The 19,933-nt window shown below is 39.5% G+C and overlaps 1 protein-coding gene across 1 annotated transcript in view; it reads right to left on the reverse strand.

Moving 5' to 3' along the window:
- The window catches only part of LOC138741198 (A disintegrin and metalloproteinase with thrombospondin motifs 15-like), a 51,655-nt gene that overhangs the window by 29,930 nt on the left and 1,792 nt on the right, over positions 1-19,933 (reverse strand). The window contains exon 2 of the mRNA XM_069894918.1: positions 16,384-16,772. Coding sequence (XP_069751019.1) covers positions 16,384-16,772 — 389 coding nt within the window. The remainder of the gene's footprint in view (positions 1-16,383; positions 16,773-19,933) is intronic.

Genomic DNA, 19,933 nt, shown 5'->3' on the forward strand with positions numbered 1-19,933 from the left:
AGCTTCACTCAGACACTAAGAATGGATTTACTTTCACTGTATCTTTCTTTCGATGCAAGATTCAAGATTCTTTTATTGTCATGTAATGAAACAAAATATGTTCTATTACACAAAATTCGCCATCAACACAAATTGTTCACTGCCCCTTACAGTCAGATAAAGAGAAGTAAAAGAGAGTCCTCCCAGTCATTGAATGTTCATGGATTCACCTCCAGTGCTCCCACAGCCTCTGCTGCCTTCAGTCCAAACCATCAGTATGGCAGCCAGGGCACATGCCCCTGGTGCTACTTGCTTGGGGCGGGGGGGTGGGGGGGGTGGTGGGGAGCACCACTGTCCAATATTGAAATCCATAGCCCATCACAGATTCTCTATCCCACTTCAGTGCCCTGGAGTGCCATTCAGGCACCTCATCAGGCCACTCTGGGCCAGTATCTCATCAGGCCACTTAGGTGCTGCAGCAGTTTCGGGGCAATCACAGCACCTAAATGCAGAATTAATGGGCAAAATGGCCGTCTTCCTTACCCATAATCCTCCACACAACTGGAACCGCTCTGCTAGTGCCAGCGCCAAAGAAACACAGAGTGGTTCCAGCTGAGAGGGGGATTATGGGTAAGGAAGATGGCCATTTTTCCCATTGATCCTGCATTGAACCGCCACTGCTGCGAGGTGCCCAAGCGGCCCTGAAGGCCAAAGTGGCCCAATGATATGTTGGAGTGTCCCAGTGAGGTGCCAACCAGGACATTCCAAGTTGACTGACCCAAAGTTATCAAGAGCACAGAAGCCATAGGTCCTCCTGAAAAATGCTGCAGCTTGAAGCCAAGAATGGTAGGTAATAAACACAAGGCTTGGGTCACTTCAATATGGGCTGGAGCCTGGAGCATCCCACGTCTTGGCAACTGGGAATAATAAATCTCTGCATGGTGAGGCGTGGTTTGTAATTAAGGGTTCTTTTAAAAAAAAAATTATTTATCATTTGTATCAATACAAATATAGAATAATTCAATAATATAGTAATTATCATGTCATAAAAAATGATACAAATTTTAAAAAAAAATTTCTTCCCAACCCCCCAAAGAAAGAAGAAAAGAAAAGGAAGAAAAAGAAAAGAACATGTACTTTTACATATATATTTCTTGATTATTTTTGTAGCTTCTAATTGAGAGGGGTGGGTAAGTTGGAGAAGGTGGATAGAATTTTGTTCATAAAATCCATATATAATTTCCAAATTCTATAAAAGTTTTCAACTCGATTTCTTAAACTACATGGAATTTTATTTCTAAGGTATACAATTTTGCATTTCAATATGCCATCTGCCTAATAGTACCACATTCTCAGTTTTCCACGTTACTGCTATACATTTCTTTGCAGTCGCTACTGCTATATGTAATTTTTTTCTTGATATTTATCCAATTTCAGTTTTATATCTTTTTCATTCCCAAGTAAAAATATTCTTGGATCTTTTTGTATCTTTATTTTCATAATTTGTCCTAGTAATACTCAAATCGTTCCAAAATCTTTCCACTTTTTCAAAGGACCATACCAAATGTAAAAAAGTTCCTATTTCCTTAGTATAATGAAAACACTTATCCAGAGGGTTCTGTTATTGAGGGGGAGGGGCGGGGGGGGGGGTGCAGGGGTAAGCAAGAGGAAGGAGGAGTGATAAGTGGGGAGGGGCTTTCCTTACTAAAGCTCAGCCTAGGGGTCCAGGTGGGTGTTAATCCATGGGTTCACTTCTAATAAATACTAATGTAACGTGTGAAGTTTACAAGAATACATTGGGCACCATAGTTGGTGTAGCGATTAGCACCGGTCCAATTGTGCATCAAAATCACTGAACTGTTAACTTTATGTGTGTGTGTTTTTTTTTAACATGGGGGGTGGGTGCTATTGGCACTAATTTGCCTAAACAGGCCACTGTCCAGATCCAAACCTGCAAGACAATCAGGAAGCCTCCAGCACCCTTGCACATTCTCACATCCTGGTTCCAATGCCTGGTACCTCTTCAGTCATTCTCGTGCTAATCCACAGCATACAAAGCATTCAAAACTGGAGCAAGCCCCTGAGTCTGTGTTCTCATTCATTAAGGTTATACGGATCCCATTGCCTCATGTTTACTTGGCTTGCAATTGTTGACTAACTGTCGGAGTTACCTGCTTTGCTGCCAGTGCACTCCTAACACAACTCACATTGCAGTATTCAAAGTATTCACTGTCCTTCTCACAGGGAAGATTATTGAGGTCACCCATTGCAAACCTAACTCAACTAGGGCTGCAAATTCCCTTGATCTGCATGTTTCCGCACCACAGTCAGTGATGAGTTTCCCAGCTGTGTTGTCACATGACCTTCAGTTGGGCTCGTGTTTTCATGACTGAATAAGTAAGTTCAGTAAACTTGGTTGTTGTGAGCGTTTGTGAGGAAGGCAGAATTCTGCAGTCCAGTCCACATGTGGAGTTGTGTATCAGCCAACCTTCCAGATCAAATGGGTGCAGTAAACCCCAGCAGCTAGTTGCAGAATGAAATGTGGCCATGCTGCTTCCCACCTCACTGAACACTTAATATTTTGCCATGGGAACCAGCACTGACAACTAGAAATTGATTCACTACTTTAGATAACTGCCATCAATCCCTTAAGTTAATTCATTGTCTGGAGCTTTGAAAGCTGGGATGGTCTAACCTCAAAAAATGCAAGATAAATCCATGTATTTTGTCTTGATCATTCCAAAATCAGAGAGGGAAAAAATACAGTAAATGGAAAAGAAAGAAGCTGAGACAGAAATAAACACAGGCCCAAAGACATTTTCATCTTGCTGCCAAAGCTATACCAAATACTAACACAATGTTATTGCCATATAAGGTGTTGAAACATCATCTTTGACTGAACACAGAGAGCACTCTTGGATGAATTACAGTGGTGTGCTAACACACTGTACTTTTTGCTTTGCTCATTATGAAAACTCAGTTTTGAGCATGGGGCTATGTCCTAAATGTCTCATTCCAAGCATTAACCAAGATTAATGGGGTTCAGCCTTTGTTTTTAAGAACACTGTACCCTGGTTTGGTAACTCTGCTCGTGGACCGCTGACAAGATTCTGTAAACTAACATTTTATAAGCCTTGATTTTTGGAAGTCTGCAACTGTTTTTGAGATACTGACTACAATAATAAGAACCTTTTGCAGCATTTGAAGCAGGTTTCGAAATTATGTTGGAAATCAAGTTACTAAAAAACAAAAAGCATTTTATTGAATCCATTCAAGGACAATTACTTCTGAAGCTTTGATTTGAACAGTAATGATTTCACAATTTTTATTTGAGAAACTTCTGGAGAGCAAACTGTTTCAAATAATGTTATAGCATTCCCTGCACTCAAATGTAAGTTAAATTAACAAGACTCAAAGAGGTATTAGCATAAAAGAATACCTATACAGATTAAAATTCTTATAATTTATTTTTTAAAGTTTATAATTTATAACAGAATAGTCTTGCATTAATTATTTTGAGCCAATCTGTTTGAATAATTCAAGACATATTTCCATCACAAAATCACATAGTAATCTGTTTCATAGAGATTCCAGAATCATTTAAGTATTGAATCTCATGAAGTATTGTGATTTTCTAATTGGAGCCATTAATATAAAATCCTGGCAGGTTTTGCTGAGCTTTTGGGTCAGATTCCCCCATAGAACCTCTGGTGCTCAAATATGTGATTTTGATTTCACTGTGCTTGAAGGTGAGGATCATAAAAACACAGAAATGCTGGAGCAACTCAGCTGGTCTCACAGCATCCATAGGAGGTAAAGATATATCATCAACGTTTCGGGCCTGAGCCCTTCCTCAAGGTATGATTAAAAAGCAGGCAAGCACCTGTGTAAAAAGCTGGGGTAAAGGGAAGAATGGGATTGAGAGAAATACAGACTAAAACAGACTCAAGTGTTAATTGGATATGATAAGAGGACAGGAGAGAATTGAAGGCCTGCAAAGTCTGTGTTTTTACTACAATCACAGTGTCTGCAGGCTTTCATGTTGCACTCCTCTCCTGAAGGTATGAATAATCAAAAATGAAGTAATAAATGAGCCTGTATGTGCTTGCACATCAAGGTTACAGCATGTATTTTTATAACTGAGTCAAGAAGAATGAATGCCACTAAACTAGCCAAATAATTGCCCTTTATCCACCATTAGCAATGGTGTAAAAAGCATTCAAGTTAAGACGATTCAGAGATGGGCAATTAATATGCATGCTCAGTTTAAAAATCTACTACAATTGTGTCAAATCACCTAACATGATAACCCCAATCCACCAAATGCTGGTGCATTGCATCATTGAAATAATCAGATAAATAGAATAACGAGTGGCTTAATTTTTCTTTCCTGTGTATGAGCCAGGATTTTTACTTGAGTGAAGGAATAATTTTAATTGTCAAACTTGCCTTTTATCTATGGACACATTGCAACTAATATTGTCTTTCTAACTCTGTTAATTGTTCAAAATCCCTGGATCCTGGTTGTTTTGTTCAATTACCAGTGTGGTTCTCTGTTGGTCTGCACATCAGATAAAAGTTTCATCTGCACAGCATCACTGAAGTGAGGTGATGTACTCTGACCCATGCAATAAAACTCAGATCAAGGATATCCAAATTCACTTTGAAGTTTTCCCATTAGCAGAGTCCGAAAGTGTGTGATCACTCAGAACTTCTCTCCAGGTCTTTCCATTTTCCCAGGATCAAAAAACACTCTTGGTTGAATTTAACTGTCCAGGTCAACTATTGTCTACTCCTTTTTGTAATAAATACCACAATAGCCTGGGATCTGAAAGGGTTGCCATTGTGGAAGATGAAAAACTGTACAGAAGTCACAAATGCAGGTGATAATAACAGCACTTAAGGAATCTTGGCAATGCTAGTGTTTCAATGTCACGTCAACAACACCAGTTAGTGAATGATGCCCCATCTAAATCTAAATCTGAGGCGCCTGTAAGCTCACACCAAGACACAAGAGCAACTTGTCCGTGAACTACTCTTTGCAGACGATGCAGCCTTAGTTGCCCATTCAGACCCAGCTCTTCAGCGCTTGACGTCCTGTTTTGCGGAAACTGCAAAAATGTTTGGCCTGGAAGTCAGCCTGAAGAAAACTGAGGTCCTCCATCAGCCAGCTCTCCACCGTGACTACCAGCCCCCCCCCACCCCACATCTCCATCGGGCACACAGAACTCAAAACGGTCAACCAGTTTACCTATCTCGGCTGCACCATTTCATCGGATGCAAGGATCGACAACGAGATAGACAACAGACTCGCCAGGGCAAATAGCGCCTTTGGAAGACTACACAAAAGAGTCTGGAAAAACAGCCAACTGAAAAACCTCACAAAGATTAGCGTATACAGAGCCGTTGTCATATCCACACTCCTGTTAGGCTCCGAATCATGGAGCCTCTACCGGCATCACCTACGGCTCCTAGAATGCTTCCACCAGCGTTGTCTCCGCTCCATCCTCAACATTCATTGAAGCGACTTCATCCCTAACATCGAAGTACTCGAGATGGCAGAGGCCGACAGCATCGAATCCACGCTGCTGAAGATCCAACTGCGCTGGGTAGGTCACGTCTCCAGAATGGAGGACTATCGCCTTCCCAAGATCATGTTATATGGCGAGCTCTTCACTGGCCACTGTGACAGAGGTGCACCAAAGAAGAGGTACAAGGATTGCCTAAAGAAATCTCTTGGTGCCTGCCCCATTGACCTCCGCCAGTGGGCTGATCTCGCCTCAAACCATGCATCTTGGTGCCTCACAGTTCGGCAGGCACCAACCTCCTTTGAAGAAGACCGTAGAGCCCACCTCACTGACAAAAGACAAAGGAGGAAAAACCCAACACCCAACCCCAATCCACCAATTTTCCCCTGCAACCGCTGCAACCATGTCTGCCTGTCCCGCATCGGACTTGTCAGCCACAAACGAGCCTGCAGCTGACGTGGTCATTTACCCCTCCATAAATCTTCGTCTGCGAAGCCAAGCCAAAGAAAAGAGAAGAAATTGTAATGTTGTGGAAGTTGCAGATTATGAAATATTACCACAGTGGGTTTAATTGTTCAGTTTGCTCCCATTTTGGAGGATCACTTTCCTGTCTCTCAGCTGCTCCCTGGGGATAATGTCAGCCCACCCAGATCTAACCTACTGCAAAAGACCACAGCCACCAGACCAATGACATCACCTGCACTGGGGCAGTGAGCTTCAGGGCAAGAAGATAAACTGAGACTAAACACTCCATAGTATGTAAAACTACAAGAAGAATTTATGCAATTTAGTCTACTTTTCCCCAGAAAAAAAAATGACTGTTGACTTTTACAAATTACTACAATTAATAAAAGTGAACATTGATTTTCTGTGTATTTTTCCACTTTGTCCACAGGTTAGCCACTATGTTTTGATGTTCCTCACTCTGTTTAGGTGCTGACTTGTTGATGCTTTCAGGTCAGACGGGTTGAGTCACCTGATTTGCCATGCTGTGTTGATCCTGATGCTCGGAGTGCCTCACAGTTCAAGGGCTGGAACGTAAAGTGGCTGTACCAATTAAAATACTGCCACCTGCCTTTGAATCTGTGACATGATTGTCCCAGCCACAAACAACAGCTGGTTCCCAAGCCCTCAGGTCAAAGAGCAGAGCACTTGTTGACATAACCTGCTTTTACAAATTACATTAACAGTGAATGCTGAGCACACAAAGATCTGTTCAGGCCTTAAACATCACTGTAGACCAAAGGTTCAAATCCAAAGTGAAATGAGAATCGTGAACTGTGTGTGAGCTTCTGAAATACACCCACATCTCCTGTCCTTCAGTACACCAGAAGAGCTTGATTAGGTAGCATCTAAAATGCAGCAACATATCTGATGTTTTACATGGCATCTGGGCCTAGTATTTAGAGCTCAGAATATTCAAAGTGAAATCCATTTATCTATATCACAGGCTGAAAGCTTATCAATCCACAGAATGTGTAGAAGGAGTGGTTGCACAAGCAATCAGCACAGCACATATTTACACGTGGGCCCTGGTGATGCTTCACTTACAGTGAAATAAATGTAAATGGTCTGCCCAATAGTTGAAGCTCTAGGATCTGGAAATGATCTCAGTTTTCAAAAACAAACCATATTGATGCATTACTAAATGAAGAGAGATTGTTGAGCTCTGAGATGCAGAGGAATCTGGGTCTCTTGGTACTTGACTCACAGAAGTCTGCTGCAGCTATTAATTAGGGAAGCTAAGAAAAAGCTCTCATTTATTGCTTGGGAATTGAATACAAATATAGGGAGCTTGAGCTTCAATCATATCTGACCCCAGTAAGACCATGTCAGGATTACTTTGCACTGCATTAATGTCCTTATTTAAGGAAGGATGTTAATGCCTTGGAAACCATTCAAAGTAGGCTCACTAGACTAATGGGCAGATTAGGTTTACATCTGATAGAGATTACAAGAATGAGAATAGATGATTGAAACTGAGGAGGTCTTAAAACAGGTTGGACCTGGAGAAGATGGTTTCCCTGGTGAGAAAATCTATAACTATGGGTCATTGTTTAAAAATAAGTGGTTCGCCAATGTGAAGAAATGAAGTCTCTCGAAGTGTCACAAATATTTGGAACTTTCTTCTTCAAGAATGATGGAACCATAATTTTTGATCACTTTTAGGTTTGAGATAGACACGGCACACAAGTATATTTGGAAGCAGATGCTATAGCGATGTTTCAGAGGCTTCTTGATAGATACATGAAGATGAAGAGAACAGGGGGATATATGTCAAGTGCAAGAGGCAAGGTTTTTGTTTAATTGAGCATCATGCTCAATGCAGACATGTGGCTTAAAGGGCCTGTTCCCATACTGTACTGTTCCATGTTCTGTGCAATCAACAGAAAGATTATCATGAATAGGTAGGAATGGTGAGTGGAGGTTACAATCAGATCAGCCATATTCTTGTTCAGTGGTGGAGCAAGCTCAAGAGGCTGAGTGGGCAATTCTGCTTCTAATTCATATTTAGTTCGAACAACAACACTGCCTCAATTCTATTTGCATGACGACATGAGCTTCAGTTTCTAGCAATGCAGATCTGCTCATTGGCATTTAAGAAGGTACCTCAAATACTTTTGCCATAACCAGCAATACCCATAAGTGAATAATTCTTCATGGTGTCCCTCTAGGCCTTTAAGGTGTGTCTCAGATAATCTCCTACGATTTTCTTAATTTACATAATACATTTGTATCCTAGCTACAAATTTAAAAACAAGTGTACTCTGGACATGGAACCAATTTTAAAGGGAGGCTGTCTGCCAGAATCCAATTCCACTTTTCAGGAACTATTTAAGCAGTGGTCTAAGTTATCAAATTAGTTGGATAATTTTAAATAGCAGTAACTAAAACTCAAATTTAAACTAAATGGAAAATATCAAATATGCTGCTAGTCGAAATGAAATTTTAGAATTTCCACCCTTCACTATTTCCATACTTATATATTCTGGTTAAAGCATTTATCGCATTCCTCTGTCTAGTACTTTAACCAAAGCAATAATTTTATACATAAACTAACTAACACGTCTACTTAGTGAGAGAGGAATTTGACATGAATATATTAAACATTTGTTTGATAACATCATGGTTTAAATTCCAGGTTCTACACAATGCGCAGAAAGAAATTGTGCACTTTCTGAATGGAGTTTCCATTGGTGTGTGCCCAGCCCTCTACAGCAGATCAGGCCTCTAGCTAATTAAACAATGGAAAATGAATTTCACCAAAATGTGCTCACTTCTTAACCCTTTGGACCCAAGCCATTTTTAGCCTTTCATAATATATACTCTGGACTGGGTCCATGCATAAACTACAATACAATCTCCAATATGAATGATCTGGTGGTTGGAAATAAAAACAGTCCTGGAAAACGGGGACACGGAGTATATGCACTCAGTGGTAGTCCCTGAAAACCAGGACATGGAGCATAATACACTTGTCAATAGTCTCTGAAAACAGGGACACAGGGCCCAAAGGGTTAATGCACAGACAGTGAACTTACAAATCCAACTTTTCATCAAAACCTAAATCTCAGAGTATCAAATACATTGTTAAATAACCCAGTTATACCAGTAAACTATGGTAATAGGTGAATGGTTATTCATAAGTGAGTGGACCTTTTCAATGCACTTCTCTTGGTGCTGAGAATCAACCAGAGGAGAATAGGGCTCCCATGTCACTTTCCTGAAACCAGCAACAGGGTCCTGACTGCAATGCTCTTGGTGAGCCATAGACAACAAAAAGGACTCAGCTGTGTGAGACCAGGGTTCAAGAGCTGAAGCAATTGCAGATGGCCATAGTGGTGAAGTTGAAAACAAAGTTATCAAGGCTGCACCAAAGAATAAGAGTGGTTGCTGGCATTCAGCTCACCGGACCACTCACAACTTGGTCTGAGTTGGCATTCAGTTCACCTTTTATTAACCTCTGCATCAAAGCTGCAATCTACCAAAAGAAACTTCCTCAAATAGCCATCCAGTATACAGAGTCTAAAACATTTTGACTAAATCTTCTCATGCCTTCACTGCTCAGAAAACATGCACCTGGTTTCTTCAATCTTTCCTCAGGACATTGTCCCTTCATTCTCAGAATCATTTTGTTTGTTTTATGCCTGACAAGCCTTCCACAGTTTGTGTGCACCGTTGACCTCAGTAGATGAAGTTGAAATAAAGCAGGCTCCCATTCTTTTTCACTCTCTGATTACATCTGCACTGAGGAACTGAACTGAGGCCTTCTTCTGATGGTTTTCAGCAATGAAAAGTCTAACGGTAATAATTGTGTTGGCTAATTAAGCATAGGGTCAGAGGTCAATGGGGTTGGGGTGGGAAGGAAGAGTTGCAAATGGAGGAGGAGGAGAGCAGTCTTGTAATGATTATTATCGATTTGATGCAAGTCTATATAAGACATGATCAAACTTCTTTCCCTACATTTGACTGCATCACATCACACAAATCCTTGGTACCATGTTGAAACATTACCAGATGGAAACAGGTTAAATTCTGGTTTTACATTAATATTTGGGCATGACCTGGTATATATTTAATTGAGAAAGTACCCAAAGCAAACATCTCATGAATAACCAAATCATCAAAAACTTGTTCTGTGATCCCAAGGAGACATCAAGGGTTAATGATTAATGGAGTAAATGGCAAAAGATTTCAAAATGAAGAGGAGTAGACAGAAATATCAGGGTCAATTCTCCAATGACCCAGAAAGAGAGCTGTTCAGGCACATTTAATGTTGATATAAACAAACAAGAAGGCATGAACCTGCATAAGAATCAGAGATGCCAATTCAAGACCAGTTTAATCCTGCTCATTCTCAGGATGGTTGCATCTGATGCATACCCACTGTAACAACAGAGAGAAATAAAGCTACTGAGCTAGGTGGAACAATAAACCTCTTCAGACCTGACAGAATTCTAATTCAAATAGCCATTCCCTTCTGATCAAATGCCTATTATGCAAATATTAATCTTCAATTAAATCCTGAAACAGAGATATTTTTTACTGGATAAAATGCAAGATGAAAAGAGCAATATCTTTTTTAATGAAATTTGCTTGAAAGCAATGGATAGGGAATCCAAATGGACCATTGATCTGGAGTCACGGGAGACTGCAGATGCTGGGGTCTGGAGCATTATGGTTAAATTTAATTAAATTTAGACATTGTGCATGATAACAGACTATTTCAGCCCACAAGCCTGCGCCGCCCAATTACACCCAATTAACCTACACCTCCGGTAAATTTTGAACAATGGGAGGAAACTGGAGCACAGGAGGAAACCCACGCAGACAAGGGGAGAATGTACAAACTCCTTTCCAGCAACATGGGATTCCAATCTCGGACCTGATTGCTGGTGTTGTAACGATATTGCACTAACTGCTATGCCAACCATGTGCAACACAATCCGCTGAATACAGCAGGTTGAGCACCATCAGGAAGAGGAAAAGAATGGTCAATGTTTCAGGTCAAAACCCTTCAACAAGACTAAGAGTGCAGAGGGGAGATAGCCAGTATAATGAGCAGAGGATGGGAAGGGTGGGGGAAGGAACAAGTGGGGAATGATGAAACAGAGGTGGGGTGGGGGAGGGTGATCAGGAGACTTTTTGACTATTTTATTTATAAATTTTAACAACCAAATAAAATTGACAATACGTCTTTAAAATACTCTAATTCATTATGCATGTGGTATATGTGTGTGTGTGTGTGTGTGTGTGTGTGTGTGTGTGTGTGTGTGTGTGTGTGTGTGTGTGTGTGTGTGTGTGTGTGTATTCCACTCCCTCCCCTCACCTACCCCTAAAACCCCAAGAAAAAAGGGAAGAGTTAAAAAGATACAAGATATAAGAAAAAAAGATTGGAGATTGTCGAGAGAGTCCTTTTCCAGAGGTCATATTTATCATCCAATAAAGGAGGTCACCAAGGATTGAGGTTACCAGAGAAATAATTAAACATTCATTCTAACATTCTGCAAATGGGGGCACCATATTTTCCAAAATATATAGTATCTATTCCTTAAACTATATGTAACTTTTTCAAGCAGTATACAACTACAAATTTCCACATTCCATTTCACCATTTCCAAGTCTATCTGATTTCCAAGTATAGCAATACATTTCCTAGATATTGGCAATTTTTGCAAACTTTATTTGATACATATCTAATTTTAATTTAGGTATAGTGCCTTTAATATTACCTACAGAAATAGCATTGGATTCTCTGGGAATTTGATCCCTGTTATTCATTGTAATAGATTACTCACATCAAGCCAAAAGTGTTTTACCTTAGGACACTGCCAAGTAGAATGCAAAAAATGTACCAACCTCTTGTCCACATCTAAAACACAAATCTGGTAATGTACCATTCAATCTATGTAACTTTTGCAAGTAACCTGTATCTTACATTAGTTGTATTTATCACACTATCCCTACACAATTCCATGCAATTTCGCCCATCTATTTGCCTATTCAAATCAACTTCCTGTTACAAGGCCAAAGGACCACAAAATCCAGCAACAATAGCTCTCTCTCTCTCTCTTCGTTATCTTAGATAAACAAAACCCAGGAGTGACCTTTCTGTGAGCACTCTGTAGGTACTTTTAAACAGCCAGTTTGTCTCCTCCAAGACAATGGTCTATTCATTTAATGATGCCATTTCAATTAGCACCTACTTATGAAATGTGCATAAAATTCTCCATAGTTTTTGCAATGTTCTTGAATATGAATTCTTCAGTATTTTAAATAAGATCTGTTTTAATCCCCAGGGCCTGATGGGCTGCATCCTAGGGTGCTTAAAGAGGTGGCTATGGAAATTGTGGAGGCACTGGTCGACATTTTCCAAAGTTCCATAGATTCCGGGGAGGTCCCTGAGGATTAGAGAGTGGCTGATGTGGTGCCGCTTTTTAAGAAAGGAGGGAGGGAGAAAACGGGAAATTATAGACCGGTTAGTCTGACATCAGTGGTGGGGAAGATATTGGAGTCCATCATAAAAGGAGAAATAGCAGAACACTTAGTCAGTAATAATAGTATAAGGGCTAGTCAGCATGGATTCCTTAAGGGTAAGTCATGCTTGACTAACCTTCTGGAATTTTTTGAGGATGTGGCAAAGAGGGTGGACTTGGGAGAGCCAGTGGATGTGGTGTATTTGGACTTCCAGAAGGCCTTTGATAAGGTGCCGCACGGGAGTCTAGTGGGCAAGATCAGGGAGCATGGTATTGGAGGTAAGGTGCTGACATAGATAGGAAATTGGTTAAGAGATAGGAAACAAAGGGTTGGAGTAAATGGATCTTTTTCAGAATGGCAGGATGTGACGAGTGGAGTGCCTCAGGGATCGGTGTTGGGTCCTCAGTTGTTTGTAATTTATGTTAATGATTTGGTTGAGGGGATTATAAATAACATGAGCAAATTTGCAGATGACACTAAACTGGGTGGCGGTGTGGGGTGTGAGGAGGATGTAAGGAAAATGCAGAGGGACTTGGACAGGCTGGAGGAGTGGGCGGCTAAATGGAAGATGAATTTCAATGTGAACAAATGTGAGGTTATTCATTTTGGGGGAAGTAATAGGAAAGCTGAGTATTATTTAAATGGAGACAAGCTAGGGAGTGGGGAAGTGCAAATGGATCTGGGTGTACTTGTTCACTGGTCACTGAAGGTAGCATGCAGGTTCAGAAAGCTGTGAAGAAGGCAAATGGAATGTTGACTTTCATAAAGAGGGGATTGGAGTATAGGAACAGAGGTGCCCTTCTGCAGTTATACAGGGCCCTGGTGAGACCCCACCTGGAGTATTGCGTCCAGTTCTGGTCTCCAAACTTGAGGAGGGACATACTAGCTATAGAGGGTGTGCAGCGCAGATTTACAAGGTTAGTTCCAGGGATGGCAGGGTTGTCATATGCAGCAAGGCTAGAAAAACTGGACTTGTATCCATTGGAGTTTAGAAGGATGAGGGGGGACATGATTGAGGTATACAAAATCATCAGGGGGATAGACAAGGTGAAGTCTGATTACTTGTTCCCAATGATGGGGGAGACGAGGACTAGAGGGCATAGTTTAAGAATACAGGGTAGGCACTTTAGGACGGAGATGAGAAAGCATTTTTTTACCCAGAGAAGTGTGAATCTGTGGAATGCTCTGCCACAGAGGGTGGTAGAGGCGGATTCGCTGACTATGTTCAAAAGAGAGTTAGATAAGACTCTTGTGGGTAACGGAGTTAAGGGTTATGGGGATAAGGCTGGAAAGGGGTACTGATGGTAATGATCAGCCATGATCTAAAATGGCGGTGCTGGCCCGACGGGCCAAATGGCCTACTCCAGCTCCTATTGTCTATTGTCTATTGTCTAAAATGTGTGTATGTATGTAACCTACTAATCTTACCAAATTCCTCCCAATATTTATCCATTACATTCCCATCTCTCTCTTGACTTAACCATCCCTTCTTTAGAAGATACTTTTTGTAACAAAACATACACTGCAGAGATAAATTTATGTATATTACTAAAACAAATCAACAATTCAGCCTCGTTACAATTTGGTAATGTTAAATTCGTTTCCAGTTTTTCATTCAAAAAGGCTTTTACTTGATAGTTACAGAAAAAGGTATTATTTGATATATTAAATTTATTATTCATTTGTTCAAAGGTCAAAAATTGACCTCTTTCAAAACAATCTTCAATATTTTTAATACCCTAACGTGGCCAAATCCTTAAAGATTAGTTATCTACAGAAAATGGAATAAGTCTATTCTGTACTAAAGGCATCTTCCTTGACAATAAACCTCTTGAACCTATTTCTTTATCAATCTTACTCCAGATCTGAATCAAATGTTTCAGAATGTAGGTATTTCTAACCCCAGTCAACAATTTAGAATTCCATTTATAAATAAAATCTTGTGAATTTATTTCTCCTATTTTATTGAGTTCAATATCTACCCAAGTGTTTTTTTTCTCTCTAAGTTAAATAATACATTAATAAATCTCAACTGAGCAGTCCTATAATACTTTTTAAAATTAGAGAGTTGCAAGCTTCCCAAGTCAGACTTGCAAGTTAATTTTTTTTCCAAAGAAACTCTTGCCATTTTACCTTTCCATAAAACTTTCCTTATATTCATATTTAAATCCTTAAAAAATGTTGAGGAATTAAAATTGGAACTGATCGAAAAAGATATTTGTATTCTCGGAAAAATATTCAGCTCAATACAATTTACTCTACCAATTAAAATTATTGGTAGCATACTCCATCTATTCAAATCCTCTCTAATTTTCTTAAGTAATGACAAATAATTTAACTTGTATAAATTATTTAAATATTTGTCCACTTGAATACCTAAGTAATTAATTCCTGTATCTGGCCTTTTAAACTGAGTAACTTTTTTAGAGTGTGTATAATTTCTTGTCACAAAAGTCATAATTTCATTTTTATCCCAGTTAATTTTATAACTTGATATTTCATGATATTCCTCAAACCTTAAATGTAACCAAGATGCAAGGAATCCAACGCATCAGTCAAATAAATCAAGAAATTGTATGCAAATAAATTTATTTTATATTCTTCTCAATTAACATTAATACCCTTAATATCAGGATCTGACTGTATTAATTCAGCTAAGGGTTCTATTGCTAAAATAAATAAAGCTGGCGAATAAGTGCAGCCTTTTCTACTTGACCTAGTCAATTGAAAAGGTGCAGAGACTTCTCCATTTGTTACAACATTCACTCTGAAATTTTTGTATAAATGCCTTAACCCAATTAAAAAAAAACATCCAAGATCAAATGTAACTAAGACTTTAAACAAAAAGTCCCATTCATGTCTATCAAACACCTTTTCTGCATCCAAAGCTACTTACTGCCAGGTTTAAATTCCATTTTCTGAGCTAAATTAGTTAAACTAATCAATCTTGCGACATTATCTGCTGACTGTCATTTTTTTTTACAAAACTTGTCTGGTCCATATGGATTAATTTCAGTAAGTATTTAGCTAATCTATTTGTTAAAATTTTGGCAACAATTTTGTAATCTGCATTTAATAAAGAGATTGCCTTATATGACAATGGTTTTAACGGATCTCTATCCTTCCTTGGTGTTACAGTGATATTTGCAGTTGAGAAAGTATCCGGGAGAGAATGTGATTCCACCACTTGATTTAACACCTCCATGAAAGGAAGAATCAACAGGTCCTTACATTTCTTATAAAACTCTGGTGGAAAAGCATCTTTCCCCAGTGAAGAGACATGTTTTAACTCAACACTCACAGTTGGAGAATTTAAATATGTAATTAAATCCATTTGGCATAAAAAGCTAGATTCAGAAAAGGTGACCATGCAACATTACTACCATAAAACTCAACTGGCTGGTTAAGTGCCTTCAGGGGAAGAAATGCCTATTTAATCTGACCTCTGTGTGATCCCAGACCTACCGCTCTCTGACTAATCCTTAAATGTCCTCTGAGATACCTGAAGACTCACAAGAGACTATAGATGCTGGAATCTGGATTGTGTGTTGCTCTGAGATAGCTGAGCCGTTCAGGAGCAATTAGAGATTACCATTGAATCCTGGCCTTGACCATAACAGGTAGGTATGATAAAAACATAAATAAAATTTAAACTGTGGCATAAAGTGAATGTTTTATTTATTTTCTTCTTTTGTGAAGGAACTATTTAATAGATGTTAATGATACAGGCAATGTTTGATGTATTTGTTACATGGCAACCAAATCAAACTTTTGCCTTTTACAGATAAATCAATTCTCAGTGAAACAGGATGGAAGGACTGTGCTTGCATGGAAAATAACATCGGAGATTTGATTTTTCTGTTCTTGCAGTGGATAAGAGATGCCATAAGCTACATACCTGTTTTGTGAAGAGTACAGCAGTGTCGTAATACTCTGGATTCTTATCATTAGCTTTGTTAAATTTTTTCTGCCACGCACAAAAGTTTCTCAGAGTTAATGCTGCATTGCTGGAGATTTTTGGGCCCTTATCTTCATGACTGATAACCATAAACTTCACCACCACAACGCTGATAGGGTTGAGTATGCTGGGATGTTTGTACAACCTGGCTGCCACTGCCATTAACATTAGAACGTAGTGTTTAAGATCATCACCGTGGAACTTGACCATTGATTCATCAGCCACCACTAACGTCTCCACAAAGCGGGGAATGGATGCAAATCTCTTGGATCTACTGTTCTTTTTCCCCACAAGTTCCATTTTAGGTGAAGGATCCATATTATGGGATGCTTTAGGAGAGAAAATTAAAACATTAGCAGCAGGTTTTATAAAACTGTGAAGGTATTTTCTCTGAGGTAACCTTCAGTAAAGGCACATTGGTTTTACTAGGTACGAAATATAATTAACATGTACAAACATTAATTTTATTACAAATATATGAAATATAATTGTTAACTACATACATGTAAAATGCACCAGAATAAAATTTATGACAATAATAATGACTCAATGATAGGTAAAAAACGGATTTATGTTGTAATTTAACGGTCATTCTAGCTTTTCCATATCCTACAATGGAAATCTTATGAAACTGGATGGAATTCGGGTCTTGCAACAGGTATAGAATACGGAACATTACAGCAGAGAACTAACAGGCACTTCAGCCCATGATGTTGTGTTGACCAATATAAACCTACTCAAAAAAACCCTTCCCTAACTCATAACATGATATTTTTCTTGTATCCATGTGCCTGTCTAGGAGTCTTTTATATGTTCCTATTGCATCAGCATCCACCACCACCCCTGGCCATAGAACCATAGAATGTTACATCACAGAAAACAGGTCATTTGGCCTTTCTAGTCTGTCTTGACCATCATTCCACTAGTCTCATTAACCTGCTCTCATTCCATAACCCTCCAGACCTCTCCCATCCATGTATTTATCCAACTTATTCTTAAAATCGAAGATCGAGCCTGCATTCACCACATCAGATGGCAGCTCATTCCACACTCCCACCACTCTCTGAATGAAGTTTTCCCCTAATACTCCCCCTAAACCTTTCCACTTTCAGCTTAAAGCTATGACCTCTCATATTTATCTCACCCAATCTAAGGCAGAAAAGCTTATGTGCATCCACTCTTTAAACCTCTATGAAATCTCCCCTCATTCTTCTTCGCTACAAGGAATAAAGTCCTAACCTATTTAATCATTCTCAATAACTCAATTCCAGAAGACCTGGAAATATCCTAGTAAATCATCTCTGAACTCATTCAATCTTATTGATATCCTTCCTGCAATATTCCAAAGTTGGCCTCACCAATGTCTTAAACAACTTCAACGTAACATCCCAACTCCTATACTCAACATTTTGATTTATAATGGCTAACATGCCAAAAGTTTTCTTTACAACCCTGACCACCTATGATGCCACCTTCAGGGAATTATGTATCTGAATTCCCAGATCTCTTTGCTCCTCTGCACACCTCAGTGCCCTACCATTTACTGTGTATGTCCTACCTTGGTTTGCGCTTCCAAAATACATTTACCTCACACTTGTCTGCATTAAACTCTATCTGCCATTTTTTAGCCTATTCTCCCAGATGGTCCAGATCCCTCTGCAAGCTTTGAAAATCTTCCCCACAATACCTCCTATCTTTGTGTTATCAGCAAACTTACCACAATACATTCCAGGCACTCACTTCTCTTTGTGTAAAAAACTGACATCTCCCCAAAATTTTCCTCCCCTTACTTTGTATAGAATATGGAACATTACAGATGTCCTCTGCTGTTTGCTACTCTCACCCCAGGAAAAAGGTGCTGGCTGTCCACTCTGTCTATGCCTCTCTTAATCTGGTAGACATTTATTAAGTCACCTCATTCTTCTTCAAAGAATTGAATATGGCAAATGAGTAGAACAGGTGATATAATTTTAAAACTAATTAACCATGTATTAAATAATACAGCATGATTTTTGCAGAATATTTGGAGATTTTCTGGCTGATGATAAGTTTGGCCCAGCATGTCACTGGCAGTGTCTAATATGTAGGGTACGAGTATGACCAGCTGCAGTGGTTGCACGCATCAGGATGTAGCTATGGTGAGGTTGGCGGATTGCTAAATTGGAGGATTTCTTCAAATAGATTTTCTCCGTAACAACATCAGCAAATCTACCAAATTTATATTGGGACAACTGCTGACAGAAGCCAGCAACGTTGGCTTGGTCATAAGCTTAGTTGATATTGCTTGAAAGGGTGAATCCAATCATGTTGCCATTAATCAACATTACCACTCTATAGTAAATTCTATTATCAATTAAAAATCAATAAATGTTTCATCCTGTCATAAAATAAAACCAGAAAATGTTGGAAACTCTCAGCAGGTCAGGCAACATCTGTGGAAAGTTTAACAATGTTCCAGCTCTCAGAACCTTAGTTTGATCCTGGGTTTTTATCCTGGAGAGGGAACTTCATCTCTCCCTTCTTTGATCAGCAATGTCCAGCAGTTTTTTGGTGTAAATTATTCTATTTGCCTTATTCTTTCGTAATGTAGCCCCTACACCCAATTACCCCCTCCCAACCAAAATTAGACTGGTCTGAAGAAGTTCTCAAGGCTGTGATTCATGATGGATGGTAACAGTAGTATCCTCCCCCTCATTTCCAAGAGATCCAGGCCACAACAGGAATATGCATCACTGAAATTACTCATTTACTCTCCCGAGTTTGAGTTATGAGCCAATTGTACCAATCCACTCACCCTTCAAATCAAGTCAAGTTTATTGTGGTCTGATTGCACATGTACAATCCAACAGAACAACATGCTCTGGTCCTCAGTGCAAAATGTGGAGACACACAACCAGACATAATACACATACAAGCAAACAATCCAAACAACTTCCAGGTAAAAGCAAATGTCTCAACTGCAAAGCAAAGTCAACCCAATTTGCAACCCCTCCTTGATCCTAAACCTGACCTGCAACATGACAAAATATCACAAGAATTTGGGGATTGGAACACTGACAAAAAAAAACGACTAAAGCCAATGTTCATGCGGATGGTCAAGGATTTGGTCAAAATTGTAACTTAAGAGAGAGAGAAATCAAGAGTTGGAAAGGATTTGAAGAGGAATTGCAATCTGAAGACAAGGCCACTTTATATGCTCTGGGCCATAGGCAATGGAGTTTCAGTGGTCTACAGTTATGCTAAACAGACAAGGGATTTCAACATCTGGAGTCGCTCCTGTCTCCCCTGACCGCTATTCGATTTGAAAAAAAAAACAGATGAGTGGAATCAGCCAAAAGGGGAAATTTAAAGAAGAAAATGAAAGTTTTGAAGTTGGACAGGGTGTAGACACAAACAGCAGCCCGATGCCCTGAGATGGGTGGGTGATCAGATCAGGGCTCCGGAGAATAGGAACAGGGTGGTGGGAGTGGTGGGGAGGGTGCAAAGTGCG

Source organism: Narcine bancroftii, chromosome 8, assembly GCF_036971445.1.
Source record: "Narcine bancroftii isolate sNarBan1 chromosome 8, sNarBan1.hap1, whole genome shotgun sequence".
In the NCBI taxonomy this organism is placed as follows: domain Eukaryota; kingdom Metazoa; phylum Chordata; class Chondrichthyes; order Torpediniformes; family Narcinidae; genus Narcine; species Narcine bancroftii.